The sequence below is a fragment of the Chelonia mydas genome, chromosome 2 (assembly GCF_015237465.2).
Source record: "Chelonia mydas isolate rCheMyd1 chromosome 2, rCheMyd1.pri.v2, whole genome shotgun sequence".
Taxonomy (NCBI): domain Eukaryota; kingdom Metazoa; phylum Chordata; order Testudines; family Cheloniidae; genus Chelonia; species Chelonia mydas.
In genome coordinates, this window is record NC_057850.1 from 24,445,103 (window position 1) to 24,462,522 (window position 17,420).

General features: G+C 41.4%; 1 protein-coding gene across 5 annotated transcripts in view; it reads right to left on the reverse strand.

The window, feature by feature from the left end:
- The window catches only part of DEPTOR (DEP domain containing MTOR interacting protein), a 142,435-nt gene that overhangs the window by 48,834 nt on the left and 76,181 nt on the right, over positions 1-17,420 (reverse strand). For all 5 annotated transcript variants that reach the window (XM_043539143.1, XM_043539145.1, XM_043539144.1 and 2 more), the window contains one exon: positions 6,082-6,260. In XM_043539143.1, coding sequence (XP_043395078.1) covers positions 6,082-6,260 — 179 coding nt within the window. The remainder of the gene's footprint in view (positions 1-6,081; positions 6,261-17,420) is intronic.

Below are 17,420 nucleotides of genomic sequence, written 5' to 3' on the forward strand. Positions count from 1 at the left end.
TAGAAACAAGAGATTGAATGTTGCTTCCTAGGTACTGCATTTCTCATAAGTTGGAACTGGATACAAGCACAAGCTATACTGCATATAAAATGAAGTAAAATCAATATGTGTCTAAATTTGGTGAGAATTTTTAAAGCATTTAAAAATATACTATTTTAAGACGCTGCCACAGAGCATATGCAACTACTGCCTGGCAAACACAAGTTGTGTCATAGGAGAGGACTTCCCTCTCCCAATATGAATCAGATCTAAAAGGGAAAGCGCTTAACAGCTTGAGATCCCTTGATCTGGATCTGATCCCACACCTGCAGCTTGACTGACTGCAAGCCTGAAGATATGCATACAGTCCTGCAACTCCGTATCCATGGGGCTCTGGGTGAAAGAGGAGGAACACTCACATGCCAATCTTTGCAGTATCAACCACATTTATTCTCCTCACCTAACCATGCAGCATTAATTTATATTACAAGGGCCAGGCAAACTGCTAACATGCTGACCTTGAAGTTAGCAAATTAAGGACCAAATCCTTCTCCAGCAAGTCTTGTACAGGAAGCAGGAATGCTGCCTAGTATGTTGGTCCTGTGGTCCTGGGATCCTGACAGGATTCCAGGAGGAATGAGCCATGAGGCTCACATTGCTGTACCTTTGTAACGGAGTAGGTCACATATCAAGCTAGCATGTGCTAAAAGCAGTCTTTTGGGGGACTGGCCACATCCCTCAGCAGAAAAAACATGCCATGATGTGCCAACTGATATTGTAGCCCCTCCCCCCTCCTCAGAGATCTGTTGAGCGGGAGTTCCCAAACTGTAGGCCACGGTCCAAAGGTGGGCATTGACACAGTCCCGGGTGGTCTGCCATCATGGGTGGAGTTTTGGCAGAGCAAGTGGCGACGCCAGGCGCTCTGTGCATCCAGATCAGTTTCCCCACGTGCGTTGGGTAATGGCCGCCACACCCTCCAGGCTCAGGTAGGTGTAGTCCTCGGTGCCCGTGAACCACTGAGTGCTGGTGGTCACAGTGACTGGGTAGGATGACGTGACCCAGCCTGGCATACACACAGCCACAAGGAGTGAAGCTGCCCCACTGTGCCAATTAGGGACTGGGCACACAGCCTGGCCCTGCAGTAGCACCCCCTCGGACACAGCCCCTCCCGACACCCTGAGCTACACCTCTGCCTGCACCCTGAGCTACCCCACTCTGCACACAACCCCAGCTACTTCCTGCCTGCACCCCCATATACACTCTTGCCTGCACCCAGAGCTACCCTCCTCTTTGCACGTAGCCCCTAGATACCCCTGCTTGCACCCTGAGCTGGCTGAAAGACTGAAAATTGTAGATGAGATCAGGTCGAGCCTCACTAACATATGTCCCCAGCTGGAAAAACTGAGCAAGGAGAAGCAGGCACATCCATCCCATTAAAAAGACTCCTGGTCTATAAGTTATTTTATATTTTATTTACAATATTTGATTTTTTTCTAATTAGTAGAGACTAGGGTTGGGTCTTTACTTAGCACAGAAATCCAAATTTTACACTAAAAAGGAAACTGAAAACACAATATAATGTTCAAAGTTGGACAACTATTTTGTTTGAAAATCAAATAATAACACAATGTGGTTTTTAACAATTTTCTTAACATTGTGTTGCTTACTGTTCAGTTTTAGACAAAATTATGTTTTGCCTCTTTGAACACCGCATTTTGCTCTCAACATTTTTTTAAAGTATAGTTTTACTAAACCTGTTTGGTTACAAAGATCTTGAAACACTGCTTTGAATGCTAGGGCTTTCTGTCATTACAATTGTTCACATTAAAATGAAAAGGAAACATGTACATGTACATTGTTTATTTAAAGTGTTATAGTTTATATGAATGTAATCATTAAAATAAACTAAAATAATAATAATAAATAACATTAATAATTTTCCTCAAGAAGTGTTAATAGTGGGCTTCGGTGGCTATTGCAGCTGCACGGGGGGGGCCTCAGGGACAAAAGTTTGGGAACCCCTGGATTAGAGCAGCTTGGGGACTGCTCTAACCTATTGCAGAACTGGGCAAACTGAGAGCTGTAACTAGCTCCCTCACACCTCCTCTCACCCCTCTGCCGCCCATTGAACTGAGAGAATTTTAGTCACAGCAGATAATCTGTCGCAGTGCTTCCAACTCTAGATAAAATATGACAGATTCCCTGTGTGTAAAAAAACTCTGATGTCTGAACGTTAAAGCATTCAGTGTGTCCAGATGTCTTAATTTTGAAGTGGAATTTTATAAAGCTGCAAAATTTGTCCTGTGCTCTTTTAGTTTTATGCATGCACAGACATGCTTCTCATTCCTTTATAGAATCTTTGCTCCAATCATCTGATTAATTTAATCAGTGGTTGCAAAGGCAGACTAAATACAGGTAATTGTCAGTGGCCACTCAAGCATTAAGAGATGTACAGGATATGCTGCCCTAATACACAAAGGGACAAATTTTCAGGCTATGACCTCTATTAGGGCATGCAATTTTTGTGACCCATGACTTGCATACACAAAGTAGAATACTCATATGAAACCACATTTGCTTGTACAAATCCTGTAGACATTAACAAGGCCATTTTCAAATTCAATCATAGTGTGTGTAAAGTTGTGCATGCACAAAGGGAGGTCAGTCTGAGGTCCTTTTGAAAATTTACCCCAAGTTGTTTATCAACTGGCTATAGTACAACACTTCTGAAGTTGAAACGCGTCACCTTTCTACGACATTTGCATAATTCCTTTTAAACACCTAGTTTCCCTTTTAAAATTAAGCATAGTTAATAGCTTCCTGTGTGAAATCTGGTTTGAGGCTGACTGATTAAAATGAAGACAAACATGACAGGAAATTGTGCTCTGCATATGAGAAGAGTCAAATACTGCAAAATATTTTTCTGAAGTCACTGGAATGAGAACAGGTATCAATAAATAAACAGGCATTATTTAGTTATAGATGGAAAATTACCTTGATAAAGACTAGTTCTATCATACTTACGATTGCAGAGGCAGTATAATAAAAAAAATAGAAGAGCAAAATGTTTTTTATTCTGCTTCATGCATATTCAACAATATTGTTCGCTAGAGATCATCTTTAGGAAAAGGAGGAATTTCATTCTCCATTCCTATTCAATCCATGTCCTTGCTGCTTGTACTGCCAACAAGGATGTCAATTAGTGTCAAGTGAAACTTTATAGATGGTGACAAAGAAAGCACAAGGAACACAGTTTGGTGTTCAGATTCCAGAATAAACGCACTATGCTGGCAGTGGGGAAAAATACTGTTTTTACTGGTAAATGGAGTGCATTTGACTTAGAATTCAGTAAGGGGGAACAAACAGAATATTACATACCACTGTTACAGTCTGAGTATAAAATTTAGTAAAGAAAAGCTCTCAAGTCTAGCTCCGCTATTAAGGAAAACTAAACTGCAACGACTTAGTAAGATACATAGATACATCCAGTTGTTACAGCTCAATCTGTAATCGTCCATGTTAATCTTTCACCAAATAATTTCTAACCCTATCCAAACAAACAGCTTTAGTGAAACCTGTAGGACAGAATATCCTTATAAAATGAACTTCTGTTTTAAAAGAGTGCCCAAAGTATTCCCAAATATAGTGCTAAGTCCCCAGGCCCTGATTCAGTTTTCATTCCATCTTTATGCAAGCAAAATCTCTAAGAAGTTAATGGAATTTACCTTTGTCCAATAAAGGTGAATAAGGATCTCAGTGTTTCACTTACATTGGGTACAATTCTGCTCTAGCTTTATGAGATGACCACCTATGTTCAGCTACTGATTTTCATTGCCCTTGAGTGATCAATAAAGGTTCATGGGTTTCAAAACTGGATCAACAGACTTGCTACGAATTCCCGGGTAGATTGTGCTCTTGGCACCCTTTAGCCCACTGGAGACAGACGGACCAGGCGTAGGACTAGGAACAGAACAGAGTAGACTAGATGGGTGTGGAGGAACTCACTGTAACCAGAATCAACCAGGAGAAAGCCTGGTTGACTGGGCTTACCCAGGCAGCATACACAGTAGGTCCAGCAAACTACCCCTTGTACGTACTGGCTGGTGTGGGAAAAGGAAACACCTTCACATCACCTCTCCCCCTTTACAATGAACTAGCGCCTCAGGGGCACTCAGTGGGAGCAGGACCTGCACCTTCCAGCCATACTGCGTGCAGTCCCTTGCAAGGGTGCAAGAGAGGATCTTTGTGCACCCACACAGGGCTCCCGAGGGTGACCCTTCGTTATTCCTTGGATTCTGTTAATGACAACAATGCTTGCTTTGCAATAAATCTATCACATCCTGATTTTCTTTCCTCTGAACACATTTCAACCGTGAATCCAATTTTTTTTTTAAACCGGCTCACCCTGTATCTACATATAGAAACAGCTCAGGGTAAAAATACAAATGAAATAATTGTTGCTGTAGAGAGGAGGGGGAAATATTTTTACTTTGCACTAAGTCCTAACCTGGTGGCACTCTATAAATCAGACATTAGCACCAAGGGTAATTATAGAATTTGAAGCTGCCTCTTGTAAACATTCAGAAGTAGCTGCTGTTAATTACAAGGTAAATACAAACTTTGCACTTGATTAAAGTCACAGAGAAACTGTAGAAGTACTTTATAACACCAGGCCTTTTCCTTCCTTGAGGTTATAGGTATTGTCATAGAACAACAAAAAGACCCTGCTTCATGCAGCTACCTATTATTGTTAAATCTGTACTGTGTTCTAATCTATACAGGTCTTATGCCGTGCTCATCATTGTAGCATCTGAGCACCTTCCAGTAGCACATTAAGCAATATGACTAACACATGTCACGTGTCTGTTCTCTCATCCCCTCTCTAGGGGGAGAAGTACGTACAGTGAAGTGGTCTAGATTTATTTTTTTAATATTTACACACACACACACACGTGTTGGTATATGTTTATGTTAGAAAAGGTAAGATCGAAGAGATTCGCCTTGCACTTAGAGCACAAGGTGGTGAGGTTTGTGAGGGTCCTTAGTTCCTGGGGGAGTTCATTCCACGGTCTTGGGTTGCCCCCAAGAAAGCTCTGTCACCTGCACAGCTGAGCTTTACCATTATTGTAGCAAGTTACGTTGTGCCAGTAGCACCAAGGAGCCCCACTGTGCTGGGCACTGAACAGATACTAAATCCCTCCTTCAAAGACCTTACAGTGCAGGACTAACTGTAATAATGTTTCAGGTGAAAGTGATTTCCCCATCCTTTTCCAAATATACCTGGCCAATTGTGCAATACGATAGGGATAGGGACATTCTTTTCTGATATCAGATTATGATATGCTCATGTCCTGAAGCATGAGGATTTATAAAGCTTGTAATTTTTATTCTAGCTAGTGTAATTTAGTGTAACTCTCCTTATTTATGGCTCTAATCCTTTGACTCTTACTAAGCTATTTACCTCAATTATATCCTAGGGTAGGGTTCGGCAACCTTTGGCAAGCGGCCCGTCAGGGAAATCCGCTGGCAGGCCTGTTTGTTTACGTGCAGCGTCCGCAGGTTCGGCCGACTTCATCTCCCACTGGCCGCGGTTCGCCATTCCAGGCCAATGGGGGCTGCGGGGAGCGGCGGCTAACATATCCCTTGGCCTGCGCCGCTTCCCGCAGCCCCCATTGGCCTGGAATGGTGAACCGCGGCCAGTGGGAGCTGTGATCGGCCGAACCTACGGACGCTACAGGTAAACAAAGCGTCCCAGTTTGCCAGCAGATTTCCCTGATGGGCCGTGGGCCAAAGGTTGTCGATCCCTGTCCTAGGGCAATGACTTCCACTGTTTAATTATTCACCACCAAAAAAAGGTTGCCTTTTATTCATTACTTATTTGTTACTAGCAACTCAAACCCAAATTCTAGTGGTTTTGAGTGCTTTTGAAAATTCAACCCTTTCTTAAAAATAAGTATACAGCCATCTATCATTTAGATAGGAGTTAGAATTGGAAATGTTTTAGGACCAAACAGCGCGATCTGCAACCTCTTTACATGATCCTGCATGGAAAAAGTGTTGTAAAGAGTGTAGCTTTTTGTTACCAGGCAGTAAATTCCTCACCGTGCTGTATAATCCCATGCTCCAACAGTCTACGGCCAAGTTGTTCTGCCTCAGTCCTTGTTGTGACTTCTCCTTCCTGGATCAGCCACTCAATAAACTCAGATGCCATGAAGGTCCGTTCATACTTGACGCTCTCCTCTTCCCTGGCTAGTAAAAGTGTGTTCTCAGAATTCATCAGCCTGCCATGGAAGGAAAAACGAATATATGGGGAAAGCAATTCTTCAGAAAGCAATTCCTGATCCATTTTTGTAGACTAGGCAAACAGAAGCAACTTTTTATTGTCTTAATTATAAACAGTTCTTAATTATAAACTGGCATGTGGAACGCTAAAAACGAACAAAAACATTCTCAGGCTAATCACGTAAAACTGGGAATTGCAATTCAGAAAGCCAAAGAGGCTATTAACAGATGTCTAAGGAGTCTTGAAACGGATACTGTGAAATAAACTTACCAAAAAATAACTGTCCCAGTGTTTTGGATACACATTTATAAAACTGAAAACACTTTTCCTTAGCAATACTTGCCTTTGCTAGTTGAGTAACGTGATCTTATGAAGTTGAAATAAGCACAGCTGTCTTTCTGTTAGGTCCTCCTTTGTTTATTAGCGTCATTGAGAACATTCAAGGCACTAGTGTAGTAGGGTATATTAGTTACCTTGTGTTCTCTCTGTGAGCCAGCTACTTTGCTTGAAAGAAATCAAACTTTGTTGTTCCTCTGTTTTTAAATTACTTGCTATTTGTTATTATTTATAGTACAGTAGTGGCTCGAGGCCCCAGACCATGACTGTGCTGGACACTATACAAATACGTGAGAGTCCCTACATTGAAAAGCTTACAGTCTAACCAGTATTGGTTACAAAGTGGTGAGGGTTGTATAACAAAACAAAAAGATGGTAATCAGAATCCAGAAAATGTTCCCCACACAAGGGAACATTTTAAATGGAGGCCAATTTATTTTGAGATCAAAACGTGTACCCAAAAATTCAGAGGAAAGCATCCTACGATGTTGTGTTTTCCCCCCTTTGAACACAATCAAGTTAATTCCATGTTCAAGATTGCCTCACCCTACAGGAAATGCTTTCTATTTTATATTGCTAAAAAGTTACGGTCCAAAACCTATTTGTAAATGAACTTATGACAGGTAAGAATGAATTTCAGCACTGTGTAAAATGCCATGCAGAGTGCACTGGAAACATCAACAACTTTGTTTATTAACTAAAGTGAAATATAGACAGTAGCTGATCAAAGTTTAACTTCATCACTCCATCACTGTGCCACAGTGTTCACCTGAAAGTACTGGGCAATTCAGCACTTGGTCTTTGTCCACACTGCAAATAAAGACCGTAACAGCTGCAGAGGGCCTGGGTCAGCTGACTTGGACTCAGAGAGCTCAGGCTATGGGGTTAAAAACTGCAGCATTCCGGTTCGGGTTGGAGGCCAGGTCTGACACCTCACAACGGACGTGGATCTCAGAACCCGAGCCCAAATGTCTACATGGCCAAAATGTCTACATGACTTGGTACTGCAGGTTATTTTACTGCAGTGTAGACCCCAGGCACCCTTTAAAAACAATCCCTATACCTTTTTGTACAACTGCATAGTAAGTTGGGAAGGAAGAATAGCCCAGTGGTTAGGGCGCAGCCTTGGTATTGGATTCAATTCCCTGCTCTCCCACAGACTTCCTGTGAATTTGGGCAAGTCACTTAGGCCCAGATTCTCAAAGGTAAGCACTTAACTTCCATTGAAATGAATGGGAGTTAAGCACCCCTTTGAGGATGTGAGCCTTAGTCTCTCTGTGCCTCAGATCCCCTTACGTAACAAGGGGATAATAGCACTTCATTCATCCTTAGCTCTATTTCTGCAGGTCTGCATTGCAGCATGGACTGCCTGATAACTACATGATCTTTAAGGGGACTTGTGGCCTAGTTTTCAAGGGCCAAGCTAAGTGTGTGCAGCATTTCTCAGGATCAGCATAACAATCCTCCCAAATCATTCTACAACCAGCCAATTGGAGATGTTACAACACAATTATCCTGGAACCGCTTAAGCTTTTTGCCCTTCTGGTCACAAATCAGAATGTGGTATAAATGTACATGAGCTTACTTTTAAATTGCTAAAGCATCTAGAGCTCATCTCAGCAGAAGAAATTGAGCACCTGTCCCTCCAGTTTCATAAGTTCTGAGTCTTTGTAACCCATGAAGAATGGAAATCTGCATATGATCACCACCTCTCTTTTCCACTGACTTCCTGCATGCATAAATTCCAACTGCAATTACCAGGGGTCATTTTCAAATGTTAAATGACATGAAACTAAACCCACAGAAGATCTTTTAAAAACAAAACAATTTCATTTCTAGCTAATCTGAAGGGACACAACTATACATTAGATATATATTGATGTTACTGATTTCATACTCCCTTCAAATAACTAGGTCTAAATTGGTACACAAGCTGAGCTCTGATACCATATGGAAGGGGCTGCCCCTTCTCCCCAAGACACCGCTCCCCATTCACTCCTCTCCACTCCGTCCCACCCATCGCTCATCCTTGCAGCCAGTAAAAGTGATGGGGCCATGGCCCTCTGCCCCCCTCCATTCCGGCACCCCGATAACACTTGTGTTGGAAGGACATGATATTATAAATTAACATCACTTCATCTGGGGAGATGTTTAGAATTAATTAATGGGGGCATCAGAAAGTGATGTTGTAGGAAGATATGGCGAAGGCTCATTTAAAAATGACAATGGTTTAAGCAGTTGGTCCGATAGACCCTGATCCTACTATTTCAAGTCTAAAGGATTTATCCTACTGACTTGAATGGGAGTTAGCTGAAACCCTTAATCAGTTGGCCAGACTACCAGTCAGCCAAGCTATAGGTCAAGACCAGTGTCAAACTACATGGTCACAGTTGTGAACTGGTGGCAGATAAAGTGAACTGTTATACATTTTCTTGTGCCCCTGCCAAACCTTTTGAGCTGAGTAAGAACCGACACAAAAAAACGTAGCTGAATTCAGGGACAAATCCAAAAGCAGGTGTGACATTCCGGGGTGGAAGCCATACCAGTGAGGGGCTGTGTCATCATCAGCCCTGTAATCTGGCATGCCCTGCAATGCCTTGCTGCTGGACCTCCCAACCTAGATTGCTCACAAACAGCCACCAGCATGCAGGTGCTACTGAGTGACTATGTGTAACTGCAGCCTGCCAGCTGCGCTTGGCTTACCCTCTGGCTTTTACCAGCCTTGGTTACTCAACAAGCTCCCAGTCCTGGATTTTCCCCCAACAATGTATGTTCTGTACCGTCCAGCCGCCTCTTGGATAGCCAGAGATATTAGGTCCATTGTCCCTTTAAGAGAGCAATACACAACAGCTTGCCACCTTAAATGGAGTTACCCGGACAATTTAATTTAAATGCACAGGATTAATTTCAAGTAAAGCATAAAACAAGTTTATTTAACTACAAAGAGATAGGTTTGAAGTAAGTACAAGTAACGAAGCATAAAAGTTAGAAATGGTTACAAGAAAAATGAAGATAAAATGCTTCCTAGTGCCTAACTTAACAAACTATACTTGATTCAAAGTAAAGTCCTTATCACATCCTTCTAACAGCATTACTGATCAAAATCTTCAGGTCCAGACTCCTCCCCCAAAGTACAATGGCTATTTCTTTTATCTTCTTAGGTGTAAGGAGGTAGATGGACACAGAGAGAGATAACTTGACTGCCCCTCACTTTGATAGCTCAGACCCCCTCATAAAGTTTTTTTCAGTTGAAAGTAAGGAAACATGGAGTCTGGTGGGGGGGAGTTGCTAAGTTGTTTATTAAGATGCAGATCTGTTTGTTCCTGCCTCCTTTCCTTGCCAAAGAAAGTCACTTGATAGCTGATGGCCCATCAGATTTGATGACACCTGGGGAGGTATCAACTTGTCCTTTGACTTTGAGAAACAAGTTTACCCACTCTCCAGACTTGTCTAGTAAATGCACTTCAGTCATGATTTCATCTTATGCTTATAAGTTCACGTATAACATTGTTACATATGTTTTACCATCATATTATTGACCAATAAGTTATTAGTTTTCAAATGATACCTTACAAGGCATATTTTGTAAAAAGATTATGACAATAGTGTATAGGGTGTGAATAGGGGTGCATTCTGTCACAGCAGTAACATAACAACACAAGGAATAAGATGCAGGGCATCCAGACCACTTGTACATTTGCATAGTCCTTATTCTTCCTTTCAGGGTCTTTTTTCTTTTCTTTTTAAAATACAGGTAAGCAAGTTTTAGCTCCTGAACATATAGTCTGGCTACATCCAGTACAGAAGGAGCTGTGAAGGAGCATCTTCAACCATGCCTTGCTCAGCCTATCAAACACACACACACACACACAAACACAAAGCAAGCAACCAAGCCTTTTCAAACCAGCTGTTGCATGAGAATTGGTTGCCCAGGCTCTGCAGGAACCAAACAGAAATTCTTGTTCTTACATGTATATATAATTACTGTGTCTAGCTGATTAAAGAGGCAGACAGAAACGTCCCTGCAAAAGAGATGCTAATGACTGAATTTACAGGGACACAAAAGAATCTGGAAAAATATCAAGTGAAAAACACTCAGCTTAATATTTCACACCATTCTCTCTGAGCCCAGAATAGAACTGCTAAGGATACGAATTTGTGAACAAGCAGACATGAGAAACTGACAGTTTAACAAATTCAGAAATAAGACTGTCAGCTGGTGTAAGTCACCATAAATCCTCTGACTTCAACAGAACTAAACCAGTTTACAGCAGCTGAGGATATAGACCTTTATCAGCCAAATTTAAAATAGGTTAAAGGAGGTTAGAGACAAAAAGACATCTTTTAAAAATTGGAAGTCCAAATCCTATGGAGGAAAACAGAAAGGAGCATAAATTCTGGCAACTCAAGTGTAAAAGTATAAATAGGTAGGCCAAAAAAGAATTTGAAGAGCAGCTAGCAAAAGACACAAGCAATATCGGTAACATTTTTTTAAATACATCAGAAGCAGGAAGCTTGCCAAACAAGTAGTGAAGCCACTGAATGATCGAGGTACTAAAGGAGCACTTGAGAAAGACAAGGCTGTCACAGAGAAGCTAAATGAATTCTTTACCTCCATGTTCACTGCAGAGGATGTAAGGTAAATTCCCACACCTGAACCATTCTTTTTAGATGACAAATCTGTTGAATTGTCCCAGATTGAGGTGTCAATAGAGGAGGTTTGGGAACAAACTGATAAATTAAACAGTAATAAGTCACCAGGACCAGGCGGCATTCACCCAAGGACTGAAGGAACTAATATATGAAATTGTAGAACTACTAACTGTGGTATGTAACCTATCACTTAAATCATGTTCTTTACCAGATGACTGGCAGAAAGCTAATGTGGCGCCAATGTTTAAAAATGGCTCCAAAGGTAATCCTGGCAATTACCAGTCAGTAAGTCTAAATTCAGTACCAGACAAACTGACTGAAACTATAGTAAAGAACAGAATTATCAGACCGAGAGATGAACACAATATGTGGCGTATGAGTCAACATGGCTTTTGTAAAGGGAAATCATGCCTCACCAATCTATTAGAATTATATGATAGTGTCAACAAGTATGTGGAGAAGGGTGATCCAGTTGATATAATATACTTGGACTTTCAGGAAGTTTTTGACAAGGTCCCTCTCCAAAGGCTCTTAAGCAAAGAAGTCATGGGATAAAAGGGAAGGTCCTCTCATGGAGCAGTAACTGGTTAAAAGACAGGAAACAAAGGGTAAGAATAAATGGACAGTTTTCACAGTGCAGAGAGAGAAATAGTGGGCTCCCCTTAGGATCTGTACTTGGACCTGTGCTCTTCAACATACTCATAAATGATCTGGAAAAAGAGGTAAACAGTGAGGTGGCAAAGTTTGCAGACAATACTAAATTACTCAAGACAGTTAAGTCCAAAGCAGACTGTGAAGCATTACAAAGGAATCTCACAAAATTGGGTGACTTGGTAACAAAATGGCCGATGAAATTCAATGTTGATAAATGCAAAGTAATGCACACTGGAAAACATAATCCCAGCTATACATATAAAATGGTGGGATCTAACTTAGCTGCTACCCCTCAAGAAAGAGATCTTGGAGTCATTGTGGATAGTTCTCTGAAAACGTCTGCTCAATGTGCAGTGTAGGCAAAAAAGCTAACAGAACATTAGGAACCATTAGGAAAGGAATAGATAATAAGAAAGAAAATATCAAAATGCCACTATATAAATCAATGGTACACCCACACCTTGAATACTGCATGCAGTTCTCGTCACCTCATCTCAAAAAAGATATTAGAATTGGAAAAGGTACAGAGAAGGGCAATAGAAGTGATTAAGGGCACAGCTTCTATAAGAGGAGAGATTAAAAAGACTGGGACTATTCATCTTGGAAAAGAGACGACTAAGAGGAAATACGATACAGGTCTATACAATTGTGGATGATGTGGAGCAAGTGAATCAGGAAATGTTATTTACTCCTTCACATAACACAAGAACCAGGAGTCTTAATAGGCAGCAGATTTAAAACAAACGGAAGTACTTTTTCACACAATGCATAGTCAATCTGTAGAACTCATTGCCAGGAGATGTTGTGAAGGCCAAATCTATAACGGGATTTAAAAAAGAATTAGATAAGTTCACGGTGGATAGGTCCATCAATGGCTATTAGCCAAGATGGTCAGGGATGCAATTCCATGCTCTGGGTGTCCCTAAACTCTGATTGCCAGAAGCTGGGAATGAATGAAAGGGGATGAATCACTCAATGATTGTCTGTTCTGTTCATTCCCTATGAAGCATCTGGCATTCGCCAATGTGGAAGACCAGGGAGCCAGATGGTCTGACCCAGTATGGCCGTTCTTATGTATAAAGAGAAAACTAAGGAAGAATATGATAGAGGTCTATAAAATCATGGCTGGTTTGGAGAAAGTAAATAAGGAAGTGTTATTTATCTCTTGACATAACACATGAACCAGGGTCACCCAATGAAATTAATAGGCAGCACGTTTAAAACAAACATAAGGAAGTACTTCTTCACATAACGCACAGTCAGCTTGTGGAACTTGTTGCCAGGGGATGTTGTGAAGGACAAAAACAATATAACTGGGTTCAAAAAATAATTAGATAAGTTCATGAAAGATAGGTCCATCAATGGTTATTAGCCAAGATGCTCAGGGACGCAACCCCTGCTCTGGGTGTCCCTAAACCTCTGACTGCTAGAAGCTGGGACTGGATGACAGGGAACAGATCTCTCGCTAATTGCTCTGTTCTGTTCATTCCCTTTGAAGCATTTGGCATTGGCCACTGTCAGGAGACAAGATACGGGGGTAGATGGACCATTAGTCTGACCCAGTATGGCCGCTCTTATGGAATGCAGATAGCTGACAAATTTCTTCACCAAATAGTTGCTAATCCAACAAGTGGTGATGCCTTTTTAGATTTGGTATTGGTGAGTAGTGAGGACCTCATAGAAGAGCTTGGTGGAGAGGACAACCTTTGTTTGACTGATCATGAGTTAATCCAGTTTAAACTCCTGGATCCAGCCTTAGAGGTTTTAAAGGCCTGGCTTGACAAACCCCTGGCTGGGATGATTTACTTGGGTCTGGTCCTACTTTGAGCAGCGGGTTGGACTAGATGACCTCCTGAGGTCTCTTCCAACCCTAATCTTCTATGATTCTATAAAACTAAATGGAAGGATAAACAAAAATATCCCTGCAACAGGATCTTTGATTTCAAAAGAGCTAACTTTAATAAGTTTAATAAAGTTAATAACTTTAATAAGTTAAGGAAATCAGTTAGGGAAGTAGACTGGACTGAAGAACTCAAGAATCTGAATGTGGAGGAGGCTTGGAATTACTTTAAGTCAAAGTTGCAGAAGCTATCTGAAGCCTGCACCCCCAGCAAGGGGGAAAAAAATTGTAGGGAAGGGTTGCAGACCAAGTTGGATGAGCAAGCATCTCAAAGCAGAAAGCCTACAAGGAATGGAAGATGGGAGGGATCAGCAAGGAATGCTACCTCTTGGTGGTCAGAAAGTGATAAAGGGATAAAGTGAGAACTGCCAAAAGCCAAGCAGTTAGACCTTGCAAAGGGAATTAAAACCAACAGTAAAAGGTTCTATAGCCATATAACTAAGAAGAAAACAAGAAAGAAGAAGTGGGACCACTAAGCACTGAGGATGGGGTGGAGATTGAAGGTTATCTAGGTATGGCCCAAACACCTAAACAAGTACTTTGCCTCAGTTTTTAAGGAGGCTAATGAAGATCTAAGGGGTCGTGGCAGGAAGGCTAATGGCAATGAGGATATGGAGATAGAAATTACCACATCCAAGGTGGAAGTCAAATCTCTATCCAAAAATATTAAAGGAACTGGCACATGAAATTGCAAGACCAATAGCAAGCATTTTTAATTAATCTGAAAATTCAGAGGTCATACCCTGTGAGTGAAGAATTACTAATACTGTTCCTATTTTTAAGAAAGGGAAAAAAAGTGATCCAGGAAACTGCAGGCCTGTTAGTTTGACCTCAGTTGCATGCAAGGTATTGGAACACATTTTGAAAGAGAAAGTAGTTAAGGATATAGAAGTGAACTATAATTGGGATAAAATACAGTATGATTTTATAAAAGATAGATCGTGCCAGACAAACCTGATCTCCTTCTTTGAGAAGATAACTCATTTTTTAGACAAAGGAAATGCAGTACATCTAATCTACCTGGATTTCAGTAAGGCATTGCGATAGAGTTCCACATGGGAAATTGTTAGTTAAATTGGAGAAGATGGGGACTAATATGAAAACTGAAAGGTGGATAAGGAACTGGCTAAAGTAGAGACTACAACGGGTCATATTGAAAGATGAATTGTCAGGCCGGAGGGAGGTTACTAGTGGAGTTCCTCAGGGATCGGTCTTGGGACCAATCTTATTTAACATTTTTATTAGTGACCTTGTCACAAAAAGTGAGAGTGTGCTAATAAAATTTGCAGATGACACAAAGTTGGGAGGTATAGCCAATATAGAGGAGGACCGGAATATCATATAAGAAGATCTGGATGACCTTGTAAACTGGAGTAACAGAAATGGGATGACAGGTTTCAGAGTAGCAGCCGTGTTAGTCTGTATTCGCAAAAAGAAAAGGACTACTTGTGGCACCTTGGAGACTAACAAATTTATTTGAGCATAAGCTTTCGTGAGCTACAGGTATGCATCCGATGAAGTAAGCTGTAGCTCATGAAAGTTTATGCTCAAATAAATTTGTTAGTCTTTAAGGTGCCACAAGTCCTCCTTTTCTTTTTGAGAAATGGGATGAAATTTTACAGTGCAAAGTGCAAGGTCATACATTTAGGGACTAACAACAAGAATTTTTGCTCTAAGCTGGGGACTTATCAGTTGGACGTGACAGAGGAGGATAAAGACCGGGGTGTACTGGTTGATCACAGGATGACTATGAGCTGTCAATGTGATGCGGCCATGAAAAAAGCTAATGCAGTCCTAGGATGCATCATGTGAGGTATTTCCAAGAGAGACAGGGAAGTGTTAATATCATTACACAAGGCACTGGTGAGACCTCATCTGGATTACTGTGTGCAATTCTGGTATCCCATGTTGAAGAAAAGATTAATTCAAAATGGAACAGGTGCAGAGAAGGGCTACTAGGATGATCCGAGGAACAGAAAACCTCCCTTAGGAGAGAAGACTCGAAGAGCTTAGCTTGTTTAGCATAACCAAAAGAAGGCTGAGGAGGGATACGATTGATCTCAATAAATACATCAGGGGGATAAATACTGTACCAGGGAGAGAGAAGAGTTAATAAAGTTAAGCACCATTGTGGACACAAGAGCAAATGGATATAAACTGGCCATCAACAAGTTTAGGCTTGAAATTAGATGAAGGTTTCTAACCATCAGAGGAGCAGTGGGGGCAAAAAGCCTAGCTGGCTTAAAGACTGAGCTTGATAAGTTTATGGAGGGGAATGTATGATGGGGCTGCCTACTATGGCATGTGGCCCATCAGTGACTGCCAGTAGCAAAAATCCCACACTGCTAGATGGGGAGGGCTCTGAGAATTGTTTCCCAGGTATCATGCTCAGGGTCTAACTCACAGGCACCGAATTTCATTTTTCTGGGTGGGTGCTCACCTCCCTCCGTGCTGCCCTCTTCCCCAAAGCCCCACCCTCATTCTGCCTCTTCCTTTACCCACCCTGCCCCCTTCTCCCACCGCCTCCTGCCCACTGCTGAACAGCTCATTGGTTGAGGTCAGATTGGTTGAGACCCTGGTGTGGGGGGGAGAGGTGTGGGTTGCCTTCCTCTGCAGCATGGAGCATGGATCACTAGCAGGTTTACACAAGTGTAAATGGTGAATTCTCTGTAACTTGAAGCCTTTAAAGTAACTCAGCTAGAGGTTAGGGGTCTATTTCAGGAGTGGGTGAGGTTCTGTGGCCTGCAATGTGCAGGAGGTCAGACTAGATGATCACGATGTTCCCTTCTGAAAGTCTATGAGACTCCCAGTCTTGAGTTCTTCAGTAGAGCTGGCCGAATAATTTGGTGTGATTATGTTTTATGATGAATTTAGACCTTTTTTTCTGTGGGTAAATTGTTCATGAATGGTCATTAAATCTGACACATTATTATTCACTATAATTGTCCAAAGAGTTTGTGCAGATAAACTTCAGCACTGTCCATTATTTTCTTCCAATATTCTGTTATTTGTCGTGTAAGATTGGTCACTTCAGACTCATTAAATTGTTTCTGCTCCCTGATTGGGTGACTGGAACTTTGTAAACAAGAAAGCAATGAATGGCTAGCAAATAACTAACAGTGAATAATGAGTCCTTTTGTTCTCATCCAGATATATGCGCTCATACAGGATGAAATTTACTCCATCTCCTTCTAAGGATTGAGGGATCAACTCTCAGTGCTTCTGTGTCAGATATAGGAGGTATTCACCTTAAATTAAAAGGTTGACAGAATAAGAAACATCTTGAAACCTTCTTGCTGAACTAATCAATTTTGTTGTTCATGCAGCAATTTGCTTATTGTCTTAATTCATGTTCCTCATAAATAATCCACTGAAGGGACAAATCTGCCTGTGATGACAGGAGATATTTTTTGGCAAGCACAAGCTGTTCTGGATTCTGAATATTAATGGTGCTCTCACTCAACAGAGGGAGGGAGGAAGGAGGAGAGAATAATATTTCAATGCAGTAAATCCAACTAGCCACATGAAGGTTAACCAAATACCAACAGATCTTTGACACTGATTTTTAAGAACGGTAATAATAAAATGTGTGTGTGACACATGGCTAGAAAGGGT